Source organism: Macaca thibetana, chromosome 7, assembly GCF_024542745.1.
Source record: "Macaca thibetana thibetana isolate TM-01 chromosome 7, ASM2454274v1, whole genome shotgun sequence".
NCBI classification, from domain to species: Eukaryota; Metazoa; Chordata; class Mammalia; order Primates; family Cercopithecidae; genus Macaca; species Macaca thibetana.
The window spans coordinates 76,432,847-76,458,930 of NC_065584.1; the positions used below are offsets into that span (position 1 = coordinate 76,432,847).

A 26,084-nucleotide genomic window follows, 5' to 3' on the forward strand; every position below is an offset into this window, starting at 1 on the left:
AATAAATAAAGTTCTGATTTTATCAGTTCCTCCAATGTGTTGTCAAAGAGTCAGTGTCTAGGACATAATAAGAAATTGCTTTTGCCACATGGAATGTATCTAAGAATTGAAACAACTTTTCTTCATGACTGTCCAGCAGATGTAGATGTCTTAGAGTGACTTAGTTTTCCGAAGGATTGGCGTAAAAATTGAGTTCTTAGTTTTTATTTCCTGTCTTAGTTTAGGTATGGATTTCTTTTCAAATACCTTAATATTCTCTACACTGAAAATAACTCATCAGCAAGTTAGTCATGCATTTTTATACAAAAGCTTATTTGCATTTCAAAATTATCTTAATTATCTTTAGGTACTTTTTCCAGGGACAGTTGGGAAAGTAATCACTTTTAACTGAGAAGTAGAGATTTTCTACTATTTTCACACATAGCTGTAGGAACAAACATACCTTGTATATTGTACTACCAACAGAATTATTTTGCTGAGTGTCATATACATAAACTTAGACATTCCTTTGAGCAACTCTCATTTGCTCAATCTTTATGACTTCATTGATCCCTGTCCACTCTTCCTAATTCCTGTACGTAAGCTCTCCTTTCCCTAAATTTAATAGTGCTTTTGTTTTTATCTTTCATGAAACATAATAGTTCCTACCTTCCTATTATAGTTATATGTATGTATTGGTATCCCATAGTGTATACTTTCTTGAAAGGAAGATTAAATATAATAAAATCTTTCTCTGTAGCTTATTAAACACAATCTGGATGGATGAGTGATTCAGCACAGTGGTTAAAAGCTCAAATTCTGGAGCCCAATTAACTGGGATTCAGTCTGACAGCTGTGTGATCACCATATGATCTCTGGCAAGTAATAAATTCCCGATTCCTGTTTCCTTACCTGTGAAACAACATACTAACCTGACGTTATTAGGTTACTATGAGGGTTATATGTAAAGCTTTTAGTACCTTTCCCGACACATATTAAGTATTCAGTAAGCCAAGCACTGGGTGTAATCTCAGCTATTCAGGAGGCTGAGACAGGAGGATCACTTAGGCTTGGATTTAGAGATTAGCCTGGGCAATATTGTGAGACCCCATCTGTTAAAAAACAAAAAGTAAACTTCAATAAATATTTGTTGTTACCACTGTTACTGCTGCTAATGATACAGAAAGTGATGGCAAGTAAACCCTAACTCATCCTACCGCTTCTGATCATTGGATGTCACCCCAGTCCTCATTTCATCCTGATGCAATTGTTCGAAGAAACACTTCGAAGAGTGTAAACATTTTTCTAAGGGAATTTCCTGCAGTACTTAAGTTACAAACTGGCAAAAACCATTTAAGCTCTCTGTGGATAAGATTTTTTGATAACCCAGCAGAAATTAGGATAAAACATCTTTGAGGTGATAATTGCAGTCAATGTGATAAATGGATCAGCTTTTCAAAGTGTATATGTTAGAGAGGCAACCATATGTTGTCTCTTGTGTTATGGGAGAACACAATACCACTTATGAACTAACCTGCACCCACCCTGCCCACCACCAAAAACAAAAAGGAGCCCCTTCTAGATCCAACTACCAATTTATTTTTTTTTTAAAGTACAGATAGAAGAACAAATTAAGCTATACCAGGGGCCTATAATCATAAAAACTCAGACTGTAGAAAATTGTACGAAACAAATAACCTTGTTTCTTCAAATAAATTGCCAGAGAGGGGAAAGGTATAGGGAGAATACTAAATTGAAAGAGACAAGATAAACTAGCTGCAATGTGTACACTTTACCTAGATCTAGAAGCAACAAAAACAGGTGTTTTTGAGATAGTTGGAAATTTGAATACTGAATGGGTATCTGATGTTCAGTGGTTTTTTTTTTTTTTTTAAACAACATGAGATTATATAGCAGGATTTTGTTCAAAATAAAATGTGTTTCACTTTAATGATACACAATGAAATATTTATGAATGAAATGATGTGCTGCCTAGGGTTTTCTTAAAAATAATGTGGAGGAATGTGGGATCGGGAATGGGGATGTAGGTGAAATAATACTGTTGCAGCTGGTAAAGGTGAATAATGAGCGTATGCTGGAAGGGGTAGGGGCAGGCATCATCATAGTACTATAATTTATTTATGTTTGAAATTTTCCATAATAACATGTCTAAGTTTTTTCAGGCTAATTCTTTTTTTCTTTTTTCTTTTTTTTTTTTTTTTTTTTGCTTGAGGTGGACTCTCATTCTGTTGCCCAGGCTAGAGTGCGGTGGCTGATTTCTGCTCACTGCAACCTCTGCCTCCCGGATTCAACCGATTCTCCTGCCTCAGCCTCTGAGTAGCTGGGATTACAGGCACCCGCCACCATGCCCAGCTAATTTTTGTGTTTTTAGTAGAGATAGGGTTTTGCCATGTTTGGCCAGGCTGGTCTTGAACTCCTGACCTCAAGTGATCCCCCTACCTTCATCTCCCAAAGTGCTAGGATTACAGGTGTGAGCCACCATGCCCGGTCTCAGGCTAATTCTTATAAATTTTTTCAGACTGTGCTTTTTTAAAAAACAAACCTGCTTTTGTAAATCTATTTTTACATCTATTTTTATATTTCATGTCATTTTTATACCATGAGGTATGTACACACACACACACACATACACACATACTTTGAGATTTTCTTTTAGTATCAATTCTTAACCTTGTGACTAGCAACACATAGTTGAGCCAGTCATTTCTAGGGCAGTTTTCAAGAATGAGAAATAAAATCTTCGGCTGTGATATGTTAAAGTTGGCCAGTGGGTGCATTAAAGCTCAACCTGAGTTTTAAACCCCATACTCTCACCAGATAACCAATAGTACTAATTGCTCTTTTTCTGTGACTCAACAGGAAACCTCTGTGCTATCCTCAAAGAGCTGGCTGCTGACTTGACTGCCCCTGATATTCAGGTGTCAGCATCTACATTTTTACTTCCACCCCTCTGTCATCAGGATGATCTTTTGATATTAAGTCCTTTGTTACAAGAGACTGACCATAGATTTATTGAAGAACAGGTATGGCCATTTTTTACTCTTGAGTAGATTGAATCTGTGAACAGTGATCTTAAAACCTTTTATACTTTTTTTCCCTTTTAGCTCCTGCTTGGTAATGGTGTTGCTTGCGGAAGTCTTGAATATGACCCTTATTTGATTTATGAGAAAGATGTAGAGGGAGATTCAGTGCCTAAGCCCCTGCCTCCAGCACTATCAGTTATTAGTTCTGCAGCCAAGCTCTTTGGGGTTGTATGCGCTCATGTGGGAGAAACTCAAAGGTAAATATCTTCAATGGTTCAGTGAATGGAAAATAGAGAACTGGTGGGTAAGAAGAATGTTGCCAGAGATCTCATTAGCGTAAATAATTTCTTATAAATGACAGGTGAAGGTGAAATAAAAGTTCTTGTTTTATTATTCATTTGACTAATATTTAATAAGAAATGATTTAAATGCCTAAAACCACTAGAACTGTTGTGGATACAATACTTTGCCCACAGTTAGCTTATCGTCTAGCTGAAAATACAAATGAAAAATAATGACATAAGAATATTGATTTATGAGCAGTCATTACAAAGACACATACTAGGTTTTTTCTTAGACTAGGTCTCATAGGCTTTCTTACCTTGGAAACTTTTTGGAAGCATTATAGGTCCAGGGATTTGTCTTCAATTGGAGGGATTTTAAATGGTTTTTATCAGTTCACTTAAAGTGAACTTCAGACCCGTGGTCCCCAACCTTTTAGGCACCAGGGACCAGTTCGGCAAAAGACTATTTGTCCACTGGGTAGGGATAGGAAGAGGTTTTGGGATAAAACTGTTCCACCTCGGATTATTAGGCATTGTGAGGGGTGCACATGATCCCTCACATGCACAGTTCATAATAGGGTTCACACTCCTGTGAGCATCTAATGCCGCTGCTGATCTGACAGGAGTTTGGCTCAGATGATAATGCTTACTTGCCTGCCACTCACCTCCTGCTGTGAACCAGTACCAGGCCATGGACCACTACCAGTCTGTGGCCCAGGGGTTGGGGACCCCGTGCTTTAGAACACACACACACACACACACAAAGATAATAGATGTTTAATTAACTTGATTGTGGTAATCTATTTCACAATTATATATGAGCAAAACATCATTAAAAACATCATGTTGTGTACCTCATACTATGTAGGGACTTCTATCCTATGCTATTGTATGTGAAAAATTAATAAATACAAGATGGCCTCCCCCAAAAATGGACTTTCGTTTTGAAAAACCAAAGGATGATAATGATTCCTCATTGAGAATGATAGTTTCTTAATTAGTAACTGGACATACACATTTCTCAGGCATCAAAATCCACTATCCAGGAAATTCTGTTACTATCGGAAAAACTAAATGGGAAGTGAATCTCTCTCATAGGCTATTGTGGCTAATAATAGTTTACAAATCACTGTTGTCCACACTGATTCATTCATTCATTTCCTGTCTCTCGACCAACAACAATGCATTTGACTAGATCATAGCTTTTATTATATCTTCTTATCCAGTTATGTCTTCCAGAGGATACCAGTTAGAGAATTTACCTTGATGTCTTTGGTGAAGACTTAGAAAAATATTTTAGTTTCATCACCAACACCTCTCTGAAACAGGTCTTAGAATAATTTGCTTTCATTGCGTAGAAAAGTGAATGAAATTTATACTGATTTTTACTAGCTTCAGTTTCAAAAGATGTTTTTTCCAAATGCATTTGTAGTGTTTCCTGTATATACTGTAACTATAAGGTTATGGTGATAAGAGAATATATGACTGAATTGTTAACGAATGAAGAGGAAAATTACAGTGATTTGGAATATTCAAAGAAAGATTCATGGAGAGGATGAAATTTGAACTAGTCTCTAACTACCTTTTTATAGAGCATATAATTACTTTAAAATAATTAATTTGGATTAATATACCAGTAACTACTGTGGATAAAACAGGGCTGGCCTTTTAAGCAAAGTATTTAAATTAAGGATGTTCTTAAATGGTTCCACTACCTTTGATGGGTCTAAAGTGGAAAAGCAAAAAAGAAAATATGCTTTTTACAGCCTTTCCTCTTAAAAAAGTGATTTTATTATTCTAGAGAAGTTTTCCTTTTCAGATTTATTGCCTAATTATAGTTTCATGAAGATCCTTTCTTATTAAGTTTAATGAATTTTTTAATGTGCTCATAGTTTTTGTATCCCCACCTAAATTATAATAATAATAATGAATATTCAAGGAAGGGAGGTTTTGTCTGTTTTAATAAAAACATTGAGAACAGATAAAAGCAAACCCTATCATTCTGTTTGGATTCTAACAAATTTGGAACAAACAGGATTCTAACTGTTTTGGAATAAAAATAGTAGATGACCAGGCACAGTAGCTTACACCTGTAACCAAGCACTTTTGGAGGCCAAGTTAGGCAAATTGCTTGAGCCCAACAGTTAAGAGCAGCCTAGGCAACGTGACAAAACCCCTTCTCTACAAAAATACAAAAATTAACTGTGCATGGTGGTGTGCAACTGTAGTCCCAGCTACTCAGGAGGCTGAGGTGGTAGGATCACTTGATACTCGGAGTTAGAGGTTGCAGTGAGCCAAGATCTCGCCACTGCACTCCAGCCTTAGCAACAGAGCAAGACCCTGTCTCAAAAATGTAAATATAAAGAAGTGAACCTGGCAAGATCCCAGGTACAGAAAGTGGGTTATAAGCAATATCAGCAGTCTCCAGTAGGTGTCGTTACAGAACCAGAAGATAGAAACTACATGAATAGTGAAGTTAAGTTTCTAATTTCCTATTGTCCCAGATATGATATTTATGTAACATATCAGGCTGTTTGCTTTTCAGCCATACATTTGAGTTATGGAGAAGAAACGTCTTAATTAAAGTATCTATATTTAAACAGCAACCAAGTATTTCAAGCCATTTTGTTATTATTGTGGTTAGCCTTATGTTTAAATAGTTGTATAACATGTGGTTGTCCTAAGGTTGGAAATAATATATTATTTAATATAAATTAATGCACAATTTATTCACAGTTTATTAATGCATACGTAATTGTCTTTTAAATTAGTTGATTCTCTATTCTGACTGTAGGGTTCTAACGCAAAAATGTTTAAAGGTTGGAAAGTCAAGATATTTTATACAGAAAAGAAATAATATTGATCTCAATCATATATTGTTTGTGATTACTTTTTTTTTCTTTGAGACAGCCCAGGTTGGAGTGCGGTGGCTCACTGCATCGTCTGTCTCCTGGATTTCAAGTGATTCTCCTGCCTCAGCCTCCCAAGTAGTTGGGATTACAGGGATGCATCACCATGCCTGGCTAATTTTTGTATTTTTTAGTGGAGATGGGGTTTCATAATGTTGACCAGGCTGGTCTCAAACTCCTGACCTCAGGTGGTCTGCCCACCTCGGCCTCCCAAAGTGCTAGGATTATAGGCATGAGCCACTGTGCCCAGCCTGTGTGTGGTTACTTTATTTTATGTTTTGTTTTGTTTTGAGACAGAGTTTCACTCTGTCACCCAGGCTGGAATGCAGTGGCACCATCTCAGCTCACTGCAACCTCCATCTCCCGGGTTCAAGTGATTCTCCTGCCTCAGCCTCCCGAGTAGCTGGGACTACAGGCATGCGCCACCGTGCCCGAATTTTATTTTTAGTAGTGACGGGGTTTCGCTGTGTTGTCCAGGCTAGTCTGGAACTCCTGACCTCAGGTGATCTGCCCACATCAGTCTCCCAAAGTCCTGGGATTACAGGTGTAAGCTACTGCTCCTGGCCTGTGTTTGTGGTTGCTTTTAAATAGATTTTCACCTAATTGCAAAGAATGAGTTCCTTAATTCACCTGAGGATTGTTCCACCCTTGACTTGCACATTGGAATTATCCAGACAAATTTTTAAGATACTGAAGATCCTGATTAGTATGGTATGCATAATGTGGGAGTGGGCACTGAAATTTTTTAAACCCCTTAGGTGATTCTGATAAATGGACTGCTTCAACAAATTATGTCACTTGTGAATGGATGGACAGAGAGGAAAAGCTTAAACAGTTATAATTCTCAGTAGTAAAAAATTTTGCCATTATATACCCTCTGTCTAAAAAGTATTATTTTGTTTTTGTTTGTGGTTACTGTTTTGTTTGTGTATACGTGTGTACCCTCTGTCTAAAGGGTATATAATGTAAAATGTATGATGTAAAATAAGTCAGCATTTTCAAATGTTACATCTTCGCCCTTTATTCAGTTAACTGCATTTTTATTCCATCTAGACTTAAAACTTTTAGTACCTATCATTTCATTCCAAACTGATAATTATATGTTATAATTGATACTACTTATGAGTACTAATTCAGTATTACTAAGTCATCTCCATCTTCCTGAAGATCAGAATCTTTTGTTGAGATCTCTATAGGAATTGGTGTCATATATCTTGAATCCTTGATTAGTTAATAGTATATTCATTCTCTTTCAGGATTGGGGGCAGAGGATGAAGAAAAAGATTTTGAGCTCTGACAATCCTGTTTTATAGTCTTTGGTCCATGAATGTGGTCAAGAAGTAATAGTATAAGTCAACTTATAGTACAGAATGACATAATTCTTAATCTCTAACCTTATGTATTTTTATAACTTTAAGTGTGATACAATTTCACAATAACAGATGTAGGATATGATCTAATAATGACGTTATAGGTTTTTAAACTTGGGAGCTTGATCACACAGTTATTCGTAATTCCCCTTTGTTGTCACATTTACCCTCCATAATCTTCCTATAGGATGCTTTGGGCATAAATAATGTTCTTGAAAAAAAAATGCTGGCCGGGCGCAGTGGCTCATGCCTGTAATCCCAGCACTTTGGGAAGCTGAGGCGGGTGGGTCACGAGGCCAGGAGATCAAGATCATCCTGGCTAACATGGTGAAACCCCATCTCTACTAAAAATACAAAAAAATTAGCCAGGCATGGTGGCGGGTACCTGTAGTCCCAGCTACTCGGGACGCTGAGGCAGGAGAATGGCATGAACCAGGGAGGCAGAGCTTGCAGTGAGTTGAGATTGTGCCACTGCACTCCAGCCTAGGCGACACAGCGAGACTCCATCTCAAAAAAAAAAAAAAAAAATGCCTTAAATATGCACTTAAACAATGGACAGAAAGCTTTTTTTGTTTGTTTTTTTAATTTTTTTTGAGGCAGCATCTCGGTCTGTCATCCAGGCTGGAGTGCAGTGGTGCGATTTTGGCTCACTACAGCTTCAGTCTCCCAAGCTCAAGCAATCGTCCTGCCTCAGCTTCCCAAGTAGCTGGGTCTACAGCCAGGCACCACTACACTGGCTAATTTTTTTTCTCTTTAGTGGAGATAAGGTCTCACTATGTTGCCTAGGTTGGTCTCAAACTCTTAGGCTCAAGGGATCCTCCTGCCTCTGCCGCCCAAAGTGCTAGGATTACAGGTATGAGCCACCAGAAAAAGTTTCATATGCAAGATATTTAGCATGTTATTTGTAATAAGAAAAATTAGAAATAGCATAAATGATCCAAACTAGGAAGTTGGTTAAATAAATTATATTGCCAGAATATATAATATTAATACCTATTCACTAATACTATTATAGTGAAACCATATAATAGTTAATAAGATGGGAAAATCCCTGATAATGTTGTTTAGGGGAAACAAAATAAGTTATTAACAAAGTATGTACAAAACGATCTCTGTTTTCTAAAAATTTATTCATATGTCTAAGGGAGAAAAGACAAGAACAAAGATGTCAAAATGTTAATGGCGGCTCTTTGTAGGTGGTGGGATTTGGGGTAAATTTTTCATGTGCTTTTCTGAGTTTTTCAAATTTATTATAACAAACACAACATTGATGTAAGGAAATAAGTACTTTTCTAAGTATTCCTAGTACTCCACCATTTTATTACATTTTACTTTCATTTTTATTTTTTATTTTTGGAGACGGAGTCTCGCTCTGTCACCCAGGCTGGAGTACAGTGGTGCCATCTCAGCTCACTGCAGCCTCCACTCTTGGCTCAAGCAGTTCTCCTGCCTCAGCCTCTCAATTAACTGGGACTACAGGCATGCGCCACCATGGCTGGCTAGTTTTTGTATTTTTAATAGAGATGGGGTTTCACCATGTTGTCCAGACTGGTCTCAAACTCCTGACGTCAGGTGATCTGCCCACCTTGGCCTCCTAAAGTGCTGGGATTATAGGTGTTTGCCATTGCGCCTGGCCTTTATTACATTTTATAAGTTGATTTTATACATACTGCTTTCCCCAACCCATATGACGTACACATAGCTTCAAACCTTCCTTTTTACTCTTTTAACTCCTTGTACAATTAGGTTTTTTAAAGGCACGATCCCCATGTCTATTCTGATTTGATAACAAAATTGCCATTTACAGGACCGCTTGCCTTGTAGCCTCAGTAGAATGATGGAGATCTAGTTTTAAAGGACTTAGGGATATTATTGAAAGTACATTAAGGTCAGATAAAAGTATATCTGTATTTTCATGTTCAGCCAGTCATGCCCTGTGTTTAATTACCTGATCTGTTGTCTTTTATGTTTGCTCAACAAGCACGCCTGACTGTCTACACTACATGCCAAACACAAGTTATTAGGGAGATGAAGATAAAATTATAATCTTTACCCTTCTGCCATCAAGATAATTTACGACTGAAAAAGTTATCTTCAGTATATTTCAGGTTTCTCATTTAAAGGCGGAAAAGAGGGAAAAGGAAGTATAGGGCATAGAAACAATGTTTTAAGAGAGAAATTAATGGTAAAATGGGGTGGTTTATTTTATGGTTACATGTATTTAATCTTGACATAAGGAATTAAAACCTCTGTTCTATAAGGACATGAAATATTGTTTATATTTATCTTAATTAGAATTGTGAAAATTGGAACATTTTTCTCACCAGTAGTCGAATGGTTGAATAAATTTTAGTACATGTACATAATGAAATTTGGATTTAGAAACGTTATAAAAGAAGAAAAATGACCAGGCACAGTGGTTTACCCTATAATCCTAGTACTTTCAGAGACCGAGGCTGGAGGATCACTTGAACTTAGGAGTTCAAGACCAGCCTGAGCAACACAGTGAGGCCTTGTCTCTTTAAAAAAAAAAAAAAAATTAGCAGGGTGTGGGTAATGTGTTCCTATAGTCCCAGATACTCTGGTGGCTGAGGCTGGAGGATCACTTAAGCTCAGGAGGTCGAGGCTGCAATGAGCTATAATTGCATCTATAGCTAGCCAGAAGCAGCATAGCTCTTTGAATCCCCAACTATGCTTTGAAAATATACTTTGGACTATACTATATGTAAAACAATTTTAACCCTTGCTTTTTTCATTTAACATTACCTTTTTAGCACTTTTCAAATCATTTTTATTCTTCTTTCTTTCTCTGAGACAGGATCTTGCTTTGTTACCCAGGTGGAGTGCAGTGGCATGATCATAGCTCACTGTAACCTTGAATTCCTGGGCTCAAGTGACCCTTCTGCTTCAGCCTCGTGGGTAACTAGGACTACAGTCATGTGCCACTATGCCTGGCTAACTTTTTAATTTTTTGTAAAATAAGAGGTCTCACTGTGTTGCCCAGGCTGGTCTTGAACTCCTAGCTTCAAGCAGTCTTCCTGCCTCAAATTATCTGAGGCTATGTGTTACATATAAATTTTTGTGGAGTTATATCAGTATTGACTACTTTTGTTGGTATCATCTCAAATTTTAGTTTTCCAGTTATTGGAATGTACATTCTCACACTTACAATTACTGCAGTCGTTTAAAGAACCTAAAGTGTGAAGTTTAAATTGTATTCAGAGGCCAGGGGCAGTGGCTCGTGCCTATAATCCCAGCACTTTGGGAGACCAAGGTGGGCAGATCACTTGAGATCAGGAGTTCAAGACCAGCCTGGCCAACATGGTGAAACTACTACTCTACTAAAAATACAAAAATTAGCCGGATGTGGTAGCACACACCTGTAATCCCAGCTACTTGGGAGACTGAGGTGAGAGAATCTCTTGAGCCGAGGAGATAGAGGTTGCAGTGAGCTGAGATGGTGCCAATATACTCAAGCCTGGATGACAGAGCGAGACTCCATCTCCAAAAAAAAAAAAAGTCTTTTTGCTTTTAAATCCTGTTATTTCTGATTGTAGGCTTCCTATATTGGAACAGCTTTTGGACAGTATAAAGCACACAAAAGGAGCTCGTCAGCAAGTGGTTCAGTTACATGTTGTTTCTTCAGTTTCTAGTTTCTTGAAGGTAATTCTATTTATTTATTTAAATGTTTGTTTCATTTTTTAAAAAATTTGTGGCCAATGAAGTTTGTCGGAGGATGATGTTTTTAAAATGCTCTTTTTTCCTTCGTTTTTCTTAATCTCCTGATGAAAAGTTTTCAGGATTTGTAATTCTCCTTTAACTTTTTGTCCACATAAAACTTGTTAGAAATCAAACCTATGGGCCGGGCGCGGTGGCTCAAGCCTGTAATCCCAGCACTTTGGGAGGCCGAGACGGGCGGATCACGAGGTCAGGAGATCGAGACCATCCTGGCTAACACAGTGAAACCCCGTCTCTACTAAAAAATACAAAAAACTAGCCGGGCGAGGTGGCGGGCGCCTGTAGTCCCAGCTACTCGGGAGGCTGAGGCAGGAGAATGGCGTGAACCCGGGAGGCGGAGCTTGCAGTGAGCCGAGATCCGGCCACTGCACTCCAGCCTAGGCGACAGAGCGAGACTCCGTCTCCAGAAAAAAGAAAAAAAAAAAAGAAATCAAACCTATGATCTCTGCGTAGAGCCATGCGTTAACCTACCAATCCTGATATCCTGGGCCAGGGATTGATGGACTATAGCCTGTGGACCAAATCCAGCTCATTGTTACTTATGACTTACCGTTTCTACGTACAGTAAAATATGATAGACTTCATTAGTCGCTTATTTTGTGGACATCTCTGTTAATGTTCTTTCAAACCATTTATACCTTAATGATAATTGATTGCCATATTGCTGCCTGGAGGTTTAAAATTCTAAAGTGCTTTGTGGAAAAAAAAAAAGGAATTATATTTGTATTGTCAGTGTGGATTTTTGTGTTCTTATTTGTTTTTAAGTAGTAATCCAAGTATGAACATACTTGGATTTGGTTATCCAGAATATACATTCCTAACTGGATATGATAATTTACTACAATTGTAAGTTTGGGTTGTTCTTTACATATTTCAGTACGTGGCTCTCTCCAAGGGATGTTTAGGTCCAGAAGAATTGAAAAGATTTGCCCTAACATTAGTTACGGGAGCCCTAGAAAGTACCAACCCCTTGCTGAGATGTGCAGCTGCAGAGGCGTGGGCTAGATTAGCCCAAGTGCTTGATGATGGAGCTTTTACTGCTGGATTAGCTCAAGTTAGCTTTGACAAGTAAGTGAATTTCTTATTTAATACTCAGGGGCTATGTTTCAAAACTGGGTATAGCTTTCTGGTTTGTTGGAACTAGTAAGATCTTCATGCTGAGATTTAACTAAGAAAAATTGTCAAATGTTGACTGCTTTAAAATAAAGGAAAGAAAATAAAAATTGGCCTGCTGATCTTGGCACGTAAAACTATTACTATTTCAGCTATAGTCTTTATATAATAAAGATCAGAATCTATATGAGTGATATAATTGATCATCAGTGGGATGGACTTTAGGATAGTGAAATATTTATACGGTTTTATAATGTAAAATGTATATATGATAAGTAATAAGAACAAACTACAGGAAAAAAGACTGTAGGCTGCAGATAAGGAAACAAACGGTACTTTCATGTCTTTTTTTTTTTTTTTTTTTTTTGAGATAAAGTCTCGCTCTGTCGCTCAGGCTGGAGTGCAGTGGCACGATCTTGGCTCACTGCAACCTCTGCCTCCTGGGTTCAAGCAGTTCTCCTGCCTCAGCCTCACGAGTAGCTGGGATTACAGGCACATGCCACCACCCAGCTACTTTTTTTGTATTTTTTTTAGTAGAGACGGGGTTTCTCCATGCTGGCCAGGCTGGTCTCAAACTCCTGACCTTGTGATCCGCTCGCCTCAGCCTCCCAAAGTGCTGGGATTACAAGCGTGAGCCACCGTGCCCGGCCTGTACTTTCATTTCTATCAGTTGTATAACTTTCAATAGATTACTTAATCCTCTCAGCCAGTGTTCTTCTATTCCAGGTGGTACTGCGCTACCTACTTAAGAATGTTAAGGTAAATGAGATAGTAAATATTAAAGTAATATGGGGAAAAAGCCTACAAATAAAACTTTGTGGTTGTATTATATATCTATAATAAGTTATATTAGGAATGGTGCTGGTAGTATTCATAGCACTTTGACCTTGGAGTCTACTCAATATGTATGTCTGATTTGAAGTCTGGAGTCAGGTTATTAACTTGGCTCTAATCCCAGCTCTACCATTTGATAGTTGGTTACTTTGTGAGAGCTATTTGAGCTATTATTTTGGTTTCCTCATCTATAAACAGGAACTGATAATAGTATGAATTTCAGGGTTGTTGAGAGTATTAAAGAAGGGCTAAATATAAACCACTTAAATGAGCACACAGTAATTTCTAATAAATTCCTAATAAACGTTAACTTCTCATATTTAATTTTATTTAATTTATTTTTGAGACAAGGTCTTGCTCTGTCACCCAGGCTGGAGTACAGTGGTGTGATCGTGGCTCACTGCAGCCTCGAACTCCTGGACTCCAGCAATACTCCAGCCTCAGCCTCCCAAGTGACTGGGTCTACAGGCTTGTGGCACTATGCCCAGTTAATTAAAACAAATTTTTTTTTTAGTAGAGACAGGGTCTCATTATGTTGCCCAGGCTGATCTCAAACTCCTGGGTTGAAGTGATCCTCCCGCCTTGGCCTCCCAAAGTGCCGAGAGTACAGGCGTGAGCTACCACACCTGGCCTATTTAATTTTAAAATCAAAATTAAGTTGAAAGTCTATGAAATTGAAGTATCTCAGCATTTGAGTTTTTAAAATGTAACTTAATGATAAAGTAATAATGTTTGTCTTAAAAACCTTCTTCATGTGTATATATGAAAGACATTGAAACTGTTCATACTAAACTAATCAATAATATGAAGACGTTTTGATTCAAAATGTTTTCCTTTGCAAGATGCCTTTCGGTTACTTCAGAATTTTTTATTAGTTAGCCAAAAATATATTTCTAAATTTTGCAATTATCCATATAAAAAGCTTTGCCTAAGTGACAATGTACATGCATTAGTTTTTGGTTTTTTTTTCTTTTGCAGTGATTACCATTTATTTTTATTTTCATATTTACAGATTGAAATCAGCAAGGGATGTGGTTACCAGAACAGGACACTCATTGGCCTTGGGGTCCCTACATAGGTATTTAGGAGGAATAAGTTCTTCTCAACACCTAAATTCTTGTATTGGAATCCTTTATACTTTGGCACAGGACAGCACTTCCCCTGATGTGCAGGTGGGTACCTCATGTGATACTTCCCTTGAAATTCATGATTTGTAGATGATGCAGAATGTGTTTATATTGAACATTAATAATTTGTGAATATGGTTTTCCCCCCATAGTAATTGTGGAAGCCATTGTTAACCTTGATGGATTTTTAAAATTAAAATCTTCTCCCACACTCAGAATGTCTGAAGTCAATTTCATTGTGTTTTTCTGAAAACGTATCTCTGTTCCATCTTAATAATAGCACCGGGCTAGAAGTGGTGGCTCACGCCCATAATCTCACACTTTAGGATGCCGAGGCAGGTGGATTGCTTGAGCTCAGGAGTTCAAGACCAGCCTGGGCAACATGGTGAAACACTATCTCTACAAAAGATACAAAAATTAGCCGGGCATGATGGTGAGCATCTGTGGTCTCAGCTACTCGGGAGGCTGAGGTGGGAGGATGGCTTGAGCCGGGGAGACAGAGGTTGCAGTAAGTCCAGATTGTGCCACTACGCTCCAGCCTAGACAACAGAGCCAGACCCTATCTCAAAAAATAATAATAATACTAAATAATAATAATAGCATCTACTATTTTAAAGAACTTAATAGGTCCAGGTGTTACGATACACTCTTCTAAGTCTCGTAGTAATTCTCTTAGTCCTCGTAATAATTTGTTAGGGTGTATAGCCCATTATGGGGAAATAAAATGAGGCTTAAGAAGCTAAGCAACTTGCTCACAACTGAAAAGCTAATAAATCATGGAATCAGATCAAGAACACAAGTCATGGACTCCAAACTCCTGTTCTTAACCACTTTATCATATCGTTGTACATATCTTACCCATTTCTGTCAATAAAATCATCATTCTCCTATCTTAATCAAATATATGATTTTTATTTCTCCTGTTCTTTTACTCCCCTTCTGTCATCTTATCTGTCTCCCTTATTAATGTGTGCCGAATTACTGTCATAGCCTCCTAATTCGTCACATTTTTAGTCCTTTTCTTTCCAACTCTCTCTAGATATAAGGCTAAATTCATTTTCCTAAAAGATTTTCATCTTGCCACTTCCCTGCAGAAAAGCTTGACAAAGTGCTTATTGCTTCTTGAATCAACTTCTTTATTCCAGTCCCATCAACTGACTCCATAGATGTTTTCTGTTATTACTTCAAAGTGTTCACTTCTACAGATGATTTATCCACATGTCATTCTCATGTCTACATTTACATTATTTTCTTTTTCTCTTCTCTCCTTACATGCCTATTTGATATTCCACATCTTTTAGTCTTTTAAGATCCAGTATAACCACCATCTCATCAAGCTTTAATCCAGTTAGCTTTCCTTCTCTGAATTACCATATTACTACTTGCCTCCTCCACTTCATCTAGTACTTGACTGAATTGACTTACAAGGTTTCCATTTTTCACCCGTCTTTATATATAGTACTTTTTGCTTCTGTTATATTCTTCTCTCTCTTCAACAAGTCTATTCTGAATGTGCCTAGTTTTATATTGAATACCTTTTTTGTTGATTAATTCATATACTTTCCACAGCTCCCAGTGTCATTTCTGAATTTTCTTGATTGCTGTCTCTCACCTAACAAATAGAAGCTCATTTTTGCAGCGTTTAAAGTACTGTAAGCTTTCTTATACATCCATTGATAAGAGGAATAAAACTTTTTCAGTTCATTTTCTGAAGAGAGAGCTTTTAATTTACTTCTTGTTATAGAACATTAAAACATACACAAAATTAGAAAGTATACTATAATGAATCTATTATACCCATCACCTAACTTCAGTGGTTATCAGTATATGGCCAGTCTTTTTTCATTTGAACCATAGTGTGTGTGTGTGTGTGTGTGTGTGTATCTGTGTGCGCGTGTGCACCTGTCATAAATGTACATATCTATGTACAAACAGTACATTATGTAACCACCACCTGAAATCAAGAAACAGCCCATTATCAATACCCCATACACACTTCTCATACTGTCTTCTAGTTAACTACTTACCCCCACCAAGGATAACCACTATCCTAATTTGCAACAGCATAAATTTGTTTTGCCTGCTTCTGTACTTTATGTAAATGGAATCATACAACATATATTCTTTTATGTCTGGCTTTCTTCACTCAACATTATGTTCAAGAGATTTGTCCATATTGTTGAATGTAATTGTAGATTTTGTTGCATCTTTTTAAAAACTTGAATTTTCATTCTTTCTATAGATTAAACAATAAAGTTTTTCAACAAACTAGATTTGATTCAAGCTGTTAGCTAAAGTACTAACTATTACTTGCAATTCTTAATGATGAACTATATCATTCTAAATTAGATGATTGCCTCTGAGTTGGAAGTCCTCCATTTCTCTTTCCGCATTAGTAGTAGCATACACATTTGCTGTTACTTTATTACTTGCTTCAACAAAAGAACAACTTAATGTATTTTATGTTTCTTAATGCTGCTGTAATGTTTTTAATTGTTTTTCTTTGTCATTACAGACCTGGGCATTACATTCTCTATCACTGATCATTGATTCTGCTGGCCCACTGTATTATGTGCATGTGGAACCTACCCTTTCTCTTATTATAATGTTGTTGTTAAATGTGCCTCCTACTCATGCTGAAGTTCACCAAAGCCTTGGTCGCTGTTTGAATGCCCTTATTACCACGTTAGGTCCAGAGCTACAAGGTGTGCATAGCTGCTTTTGTGATGTTTTACATTAAAAATAATACACATAAAAATGAATTCAGTTCGTGGTCTGTATGCTTGGCACATGATAGGTGCTGTATGTTTTGTTAAATGAATGTATAAATGCCATTCAGCCTGATTTATCTTACCTTGAAAAGACAGAGTACAATATTTCGACAATTACGTATCTCCTAAAGATACCTTCCTTAACAGTTAAAATGACAGACATGAAGCAGAATCATCCAAAGAGCTCTGATCTCTCTTTAAGAAATAAATGGCTAAGTCCAAAATTTCAAATATTGCAAGCTGTTCAAATTGCATAGTATTACATGATTATAATACATGAAAGTAATTCTTAACTAATACAAGCGAGGCTAAGTTTATTGGCAATTTCTAATTCCACTTTTTATGAAAATTTGATATAACCTATTGATAGTCTTAGGTTCTTCTTTGCCTAATAATTTGTGTTGCAATAAACTTTTCAAATTAAGAATAACTAAAGTAGGTCAGGCACAGTGGCTCACACCTGTAATCCTAGCACTTTGGGAAGCTGAGGCAGGTGGATCACTGGAGCTCAGGATTCGAGACCAGCCTAGCCAACATGGTGAAACCCTGTCTGTAGTAAAAATACAAAAAATTAGCCAGGCATGGTGGTGTGCACCTGTAGTCCCAGCTACTCGGGAGGCTGAGGCAGGAGAATCACTTGAACCCAGGAGGCAGAAGTTGCTGTGAGCCGAAATGGCACCACTGCACTCTAGCCTGGGCGACAGACTGAGACTCTGTCTCAAAAAAAAAAAAAAAAAAAAAAAGAATAATCTAAAAACCTGTCACTTAGATTATCCCTACTTTTGTAGAAGAAATTGTAAGTCACAGATTTGTAAGCTCAAAACTGGAAGTAAATTTTAAAACCTGTAATATATGTTTAAAGAGTAATGTTTTTATAGGCCAATTATTAAAAGCTTTCTGCTTTTTATTTTAGGTAACAGTACTTCAATTTCTACCTTAAGGGCCTCCTGTCTACTGGGTTGTACAGTAATGCAAGATAACCCAGACTGCCTTGTTCAAGCTCAGGCCATCTCTTGCCTTCAGCAGCTTCATATGTTTGCTCCACGACATGTCAACTTGTCTAGCCTGGTTAGCTGCCTCTGTGTGAGTATAAAATTGTAAACCAGTTCTTAGTTTCTTTTATTTGAATCTTAGATTTATCCCAGTACACATTTTAATTATCCTCTAGACTATGTACAAAGTTATATGTTATATACATAGCTATTTCCCCTCAGTTCTAGTCTTTTTGGAGAGTAGGGGGCAGCTTTCATGTAATCAGCTCCTAAATCTCTTTTATATTGATTCATTTTTCTCCCATTAATGTTGAAATTGATATTTGGAATATTTATTCATAAATCAATAAACATATATTGGGTGCTTATAATGTCCATGTACTATATAAATCTGTGGGACATGCAAAACTTTATGTGGTCACCTGTCTCTTTTTTTCTTCTTTTTCATCTATTCCGAGTTATTACAAAGTTCTTTACATCCCAGATGGAGAAATAACACTTTTCCTTAGTATTCCAGCAACATATACATCAATATCTGGCTTCTAATATTGTATCTACTGAATGTAGAAAGATAAAGGCCATCAACCAGAAGTTCCTTTGAAGTGGTTCGTTGTCATTGGTTTTAAGACTTCCCCTGGCCAGGCGCAGTGGCTTACGCCTGTAATCCCAACACTTCGGGAGGCCAAGGCGGGCAGATCACCTGAGGTTGGTTTAAAACCAGCTTGACCAACATGGCGAAACCCCGTCTCTACTCAAAATACAAAAATTAGCTGGGCGTGGTGGTGGGCGCCTGTAATCCCAGCTACTGGGGAGGCTGAGCCAGGAGAATCGCTTGAACCCAGGAGGTGGAGGTTGCAGTGAGCCAAGATCGTGCCATTGGCACTCCAGCCTGGGCAACAAGAATGAAACTCCATCTCAGGAAAAAAAAAAAAAAAAAAGATTTACCATGTCACCAGTTTCTATCTGGACTTGCCTCAAAAATTGAGTTGCATTTGGAATTATAAATTGGAATTATAAAATTGCTTTTCAACTTTTTCTACTCCTGCAGTGTTTGTAGCACACTCCCATTAGTAACGTGACTGTTGAAAATTATATAGACCTTTCATTTTCAAGCTTAAGGCAAAATGTGCAGCATTTCAGAGCTTGAAAAACCTTAGAATCTTAAAAATCTGTCATATAGATTATCCCTACTTTTGTAGAATGTTGTTTGCATTATTAAAATCAGTCTTCTCAATAAAAAGATAAACTGAAGACCAAAAAGTTAAATAACTTAAAGTAACACATGTAGCTCACCTAAGTGGTGGCTAAATCTACATTGCAGGTTTCTGGACTCCTCCTTCAGTCCTCATTTCATTATTCCGTACTATCTTTGTAGATCTTATGGATAGATCTTATCTCAACTCTGCCACCTTCTAGCTGTGTGCCTTTAGGGAAGTCCCGTAATCTCTTCTAGCCTCAGCTACCTTGTCTGCAAAATATGAGGATTACATAAAATGCTGCTTATAAAGGCACACGTCTCAGGCATTTAATTAGTACTCAATAATGGTAGTTGCCCTTGCTGTCTTGACATGTGTCTTCAACACACAGTATATTATATTAACTATTGATACTGATAGTCTTATGAAACTATTTATTTATATATTTTTTAGAGGCAGAGTCTCACTTTGTCATCCAGGCTGGAGTGCGGTGGTGCAATCATAGCTCACGGTAGCCTCGAACTCCTAGGCTCAAGTGATCCTCCCCCCTCAGCCTCCCAAGCAGCTAGGACTACAGAAATGTACCACCACACCTAGCTAAGTTTTTTTTCTTTTTTGTAGAGACAGGGTCTTGCTATGTTACCCAGGCTGGTCTTGAACTTCTGGTCTCAAGCCATCCTTCTGCCTCAGCCCAACAAAGTGCTGGGATTACAGGTGTGAGCCACCATGCCTAGCCCGATAAAACTAAAGAGAATGTGACTGACTTTCTGATAGAAACTTTTGTTCCTGTATTTTTTTAGATCTGGGTCAATCATTTTAGGGAAAACAGCACTTACAGGAAAAGGATTTTACCTGTACCATTCAGGGATTCTTCCCCAGGAATATTACTTTTATGTTTGAAGAGCCATTCCTAAAACCAGTTATTGGAAAAATTTTTTGCTCCTTTGCATTTGATCTTTTACTCTCCATTTAAATTTGGTGATACTGCCATTTTTACTTCTTGTCTTATAGATTTCCATTAATTACCTTTAAAATTTCTCCTTTACCTGATGCATGATTTTTTTTATTAACTAATTGAGAAATGAAGAGCAAGACTAACCCATTAATTCATGATGAATAAAATCTGATCAGCTGGGCACAGTGGCTCAGACCTGTAGTTCCAGCACTTTGGGAGGCCAAGGTAGAAGGATCATTTGAGCCCAGGAGTTCGAGACCAGTCTGGGGAACATGGTGAGACCTTGTCTCTACAAAAAATTTTAAGAAAATTACCTGGGAATGACAGTGTGCACCTGTAGTCCCATTACTACTTGGGAGGCTGAGGTGGGAGGATCACTTGAACCCAGGATGTTGAGGCAACAGTGAGCCATGATTGCGCCACTGCACTTCACCTTGGGCAGTGGAGCAAGACACTGTCTCAAAAATATAACTAAATAAAATCTGATCAAACTTACTAAGTTTTTTCCTTTCCCAAATCAAAAAAGGGTACATATTACTGCAGGAAAAAAAATAGGCATCAAAAAAAGTTACACATGAAAAAGAACAGAGATTATTATATTATCAGACTTTTGGGTACATTCAGAGCAAGTGAGAAAATCTGAAGTAACAGTTACAAATCGTATGTTAACTCATAATATTCAAGCTGTAAAATTATTTTTTAAATACACAATCATAGTCAAAAATTATCACTATAATATATTAATTTAGTGTCTCAACATTTTGGTTAGTAATTTATTCTGAATTTATTAGATTGAATTTATTATATTTTAGAGTATTCACCAAAGTAAGGAAATTGCATTTCATCATTAGGCAAAAGTCTTACAGGAAGGAATTTTCTTCTAACTGCATGCTCTTTAACTTCCATACTGAACTTGGCCTTAGCTACACTAGCAATTCTGAATATTCTCAGTTTCAAAACTTGGCTTCTAAGAGTTAAACTATAATTAACTTCTGATGAGGTAAACCATTAACTTTGCCTCTTGCTGGACACCTGCTTCATGTGAATGCAATCCAGAACACTCCTCTCACGCTCATGTCTCCTTGATTGGGTTCGATACTGAAGCTTAATCAGATTCCAAAGAAAAACCTAAAATTAATCGCGTGTACGTTTTAAAATTATATATTTATGTCTTAGAGTTCTTGAGTTGACTATTTTCAAGAACTTGGCTCAACTCGTTTTGTTGGAAAATAAAATATTTGTGGCGAATTTTTAAGCTGAAGCTAAGCCAATTTGAATGATAACTATCAACATTTATATTTTAATGCTTAGCTGACTGTTGTCAAAGTCAACCTAATATTTATCTTTTGGTTTTGTCATGACTGGTGTGTCATTTGTTTTTGTGCAGGAGATCTTGTTGGATAATTCTGTGTTGGTAGGTCCCTGACCCTTGATTCCTAACTTTTTTTGAGTTTTGCGGTGCTGTTTCTTTGTGTCATTTTTTTGGTTGTAGATGTTTGTTTTCCTCTGCATCTCTTTGTTTAAGCGAACCATTAATGCTAAGTCCAGTATGTGTAGCATGTTTCATGGTGTTTATTTGATACCAATATAAGCAAATCCTTCCTAACCTTCTCCAGCTGGTGCGCTCACTCCTTGCACTAAATTTGGTCTCCTTTTTATTTAGTATATTCGTTTCAGAAAATAATTGTAGTTACAGTTTTATTTAATTTCTGTATTTTGCCTGCTTTGTTTGTTTGCCTTAAGCCACTGTATTCCTCTTCCCAATATAAATGCTGGAGAATGACATGGAGACATTAAGCCTCCTATTTTACTTTGTGTGATAGCCTTCAATCTTTTTTCTACCAAACAGGTAAAGGGTACTTCGAAGCATGCTTTTTCTAAAAAATGTTTGACTAGCCTGAATAAATGCTGCACCTGCTTTGTATTATATGCTTGTAAGACTCCAGTTGAAATAACTAGTAGACTTATTAACTTTTCTTTAAAATTGTCTTGTAAAGTGCTTTTTTGGTCATTGTTGTTAAATACAACAGTAATCTTGGGAATGAATAAATGTAATCTTTTTATATTTTAACTTCTCTGTTATCCTAACCTGCTAACAATATAGTTTCTAAACATGGGATTACATTATACCTTGAGACTTTTCTATGAATGGCATTCCTCTCTATCCACTTTTGGGTTCATAATACAGCTTGAAGGTATAACAGAACATCCTTACAAAGCTATTCCTGCACTCTATCCTGGGTAACAGAGTGATACTCTGTCTCAAAAACAAAAAACAAAAACAAACAAACAAAAAAAAAGCTGCTCAAGCCGGGCGCGGTGGCTCACACCTGTAATCCCAGCACTTTGGGAGGCCGAGACGGGTGGATCACGAGGTCAGGAGATCGAGACCATCCTGGCTAACACGGTGAAACCCCGTCTCTACTAAAAAGTACAAAAAACTAGCCGGGCGAGGTGGCGAACGCCTGTAGTCCCAGCTACTTGGGAGGCTGAGGCGGGAGAATGGCGTGAACCCGGGAGGCGGAGTTTGCAGTGAGCCGAGATCCGGCCACTGCACTCCAGCCTGGGCGACAGAGCGAGACTCCGTCTCAAAAAAAAAAAAAAAAAAAAAAAAAAAAAAAAAAAAAGCTGCTCAATGATAGATGCACAAATTTGTTCTGTTTCTTGGCTTCTGATAAAATGTAGAATTTGGCTCTCTTTGCATGTGTTTCTTCTTGTATATTCTTTTTTTCTTTTTTTTCTTTTTTTGAGACAGTTTCATTCTGTCATCCAGGCGGGAGTGCAGTGGTGCAATCTCAGCTCACTGCAACTTCTGCCTCCCAGGTTCAAGGGATTCTCCTGCCTCAGCCTCCCCAGTAACTGGGACTACAGGTGTGTGCCACCATGCCTGGCTTATTTTTGTATTACTAGTAGAGACAGGGCGTGACCATGTTGGCCAGGCTGGTCTCAAACTCCTGACCTCAAGTGATCCACCTGCCTTGGCCTCCCTCAGTGTGAGCCATCATGCCCATCCCAGGCTGGAGTGCAAAGGCATGATCTCGGCTCACTGCGACCTCCACCTCCCAGATTCAAGCAATTCTCCCGCCTCAGCCTCCCGAGTAGTGGGGATTACAGGCACCTGCCACCATGCCCTGCTAATTTTTTTGTATTTTTTAGCGGAGACAGGGTTTCACCATGTTGGCCAGGCTGGTTCTGAACTCCTGACCTCAAGTGATCCGCCCACCTCAGCCTCCCAAAGTGCTAGCGTTACAGACGTGAGCCACCACACCTGACACTCTTCTTACATATTCTTAATAGCTCCTACTACCTACCTTTTATTTCCTCCCAAAATGTAGCCTCTGCTCTTTACAAAACTTCATCTACTTCAATCCTATTTTTCCCACATATGCCATATCTAAAGATCACTGTAGAATTATGCCATTATTTCTCAAATTTTGCTTTGAAGATCACTACCATAATATACATATTTATTTTGTAGACCATACCAAACTGATCTTTACTTTCATAGTTAGTACAAAATTTAAAATCTCAACTTTATTTCATATATGAAATCACTAAGAATTTTTATCCATTAACCTTCAACTTGTAACTGAAGTATATTACCAGTCTTATTTGCCATGGGTAGATACAGCCTATTGATACTTACATGGCATCTGTAAGATGTGTACATATATGTATTCTATCAATACATAAATATGTATTGATATATATAAATTTGGTATTCTGTAATGCTTGTCTCTAGAGAGCATTTTTGGTGAATGTTTTCTGCCTTTATTTGAAAATGTGTTTACTTTATATGTTGTCTGATTAAAATATTATTGTTAAGAGACTACACTAATAATAACTAACATTTACTATTTGGCAGGTACTGTGGTAAGCACTTTGCATGTTACTTTGTGTTAATGTCACAATAGCCCTGAGAGATGCAGTAGTGTTACAAATGAGGAAACTAAGGCACTCTAGAGGAGTTAAATAATTTGCCCACGGTCACACAGCTAGTAAGTGATGGATCTAGGACTCAAAGTGAGACGTTTTGACTCTCAAACCTCCATTTTAACCAATATGCTGTATTGCCTGTATGGATTTGTATAAATTTCTGCTTAGAGAATGATAAAACATTATAATATATCTGCATGAACACAAATGTATGAACTGCAACAAAATCCTTTCCATTGTAATTCTTTTTTTCTCTTAAAACTCTGTTTGCTCATATAAATTCTGCCTTCTGACACTGCCAAAAGACTTTTGCTTAGATTTATGAGTAGTGCATAATCTAGTACACATAATACCTATTAAGCTGTTTCTAAGTTATATCATCAGAAATATATTCTAGAATAGTTTCAAGAAGTTCCTATGTATTTATAAATTGTGTCCAGCCCACTGATGGGCTGGACAGAATCAGGAAGGGGTCCAGTGAATATCTGTTAGGCTCACTGAGTGCCAACAAGAATTTTAGCTCTGTCATTCCTTAAATGGTATTTTTCAGGTGAATCTTTATAGCCCCTACTTGTTACTGAGAAGAGCAGTACTGGCTTGCTTACGTCAGCTTGTACAAAGAGAAGCAGCTGAAGTTTCAGAACATGCTGTTATGCTTGCTAAGGATAGCAGAGAAGAGTTGACTCCAGGTAATTCTCTTGATCAAGATTATGTCCAGGTCCAATGATAATTTTTATTTTAAATTTTCCATATATACATGAGTTTTGAAACAGTTTAAAAGTTAATGTGTCTTAAACCTGCTACAAGAAAGAATTGCTAACAGTTATTCCAACCAGTGATGTTACTGGTTTAGAGCAGTGGTTCTCAAACTGGTTTTCAAACCAGCAGTGTATACTTCACCTGGGAACTTGTTAGAAATGCAGATTGGGACCCATCCCAGACCTACTGAACCAGAAATCTGGGAGTATTACCTGGCAATCTGTATTTTTAAATCCATATTTTTACAGTCCCTATGTTAGTGTAGCTGTGTGCCACATAATGGCATTTTGGTCAACAACAGACTGCATTTACAACAGTGGTCCCAAAAGATTATAATACCATATCTTTTTTTTCTATGTTTTGATACACAAATGCTTACCATTGTGTTATAATTGCCTATAGTATCCAGTACAGTAAGTTGTTCTACGGGTTTGTAGCCTATGAGTAGTCTGTACCATCTAGGTTTGGGTAAGTACACTCTATGATGTTCACATGACAATGAAATTGCCTAACAACACATTCTTCAGAACGTAATCCTATTAAGGCATGCATGACTGTACTAAAGTTTGAGAGCCAATGATCTAGAGCAAGTTTTTTCACAGCAGTCGAATGAAATGTGATTAGCCCTTAAATAATTTATCACACATGCCTCTGTTTGCTGCAGAATCTCACTTTCATAAAATTTATTATAGTTACGTCTGCTACAAGTTAAAGAGTTTTTAATGCCCCTTCTTTTACATTTTAGAGCTGAATTAAAGGATTTCTTAACCAGTAGGGATTTAAGTGTATATCACTTCATTTTAAAACTATTATATGAATAACCTGAATTTGTATATGAATTCAAAGAAACTGCTAGCCTACAAAAATAGTAATAATAGGCCAGGCGTGGTGGCTCACACCTGTAATCTTAAGCACTTTGTGAGGCCAAGGCGAGAGGACTGTCTTAGGTCAGGAGTTCAAAAACAGTCTGGGCCCAGACACACTGGCTCATGCTTGTAATCTCAGCACTTTGGGAGGCCAAGATAAGAGGACAGCTTGAGGCCAGGAGTTCAAGACCAGCCTGGTCAACATAGTGAG

At 37.5% G+C, this 26,084-nt stretch overlaps 1 protein-coding gene across 8 annotated transcripts in view; it reads left to right on the forward strand.

Moving 5' to 3' along the window:
* HEATR5A (HEAT repeat containing 5A) overlaps nt 1–26,084 on the forward strand; it is a 124,739-nt gene that overhangs the window by 58,229 nt on the left and 40,426 nt on the right. For 6 of the 8 annotated variants that reach the window (XM_050799684.1, XM_050799682.1, XM_050799689.1 and 3 more), the window contains 9 exons: nt 2,860–3,023; nt 3,105–3,280; nt 11,144–11,249; nt 12,202–12,392; nt 14,284–14,443; nt 16,914–17,103; nt 18,083–18,252; nt 21,700–21,726; nt 24,799–24,937. In XM_050799684.1, coding sequence (XP_050655641.1) covers nt 2,860–3,023; nt 3,105–3,280; nt 11,144–11,249; nt 12,202–12,392; nt 14,284–14,443; nt 16,914–17,103; nt 18,083–18,252; nt 21,700–21,726; nt 24,799–24,937 — 1,323 coding nt within the window. The remainder of the gene's footprint in view (nt 1–2,859; nt 3,024–3,104; nt 3,281–11,143; nt 11,250–12,201; nt 12,393–14,283; nt 14,444–16,913; nt 17,104–18,082; nt 18,253–21,699; nt 21,727–24,798; nt 24,938–26,084) is intronic. The other 2 variants (XM_050799690.1, XM_050799688.1) reach the window with 1 other exon arrangement.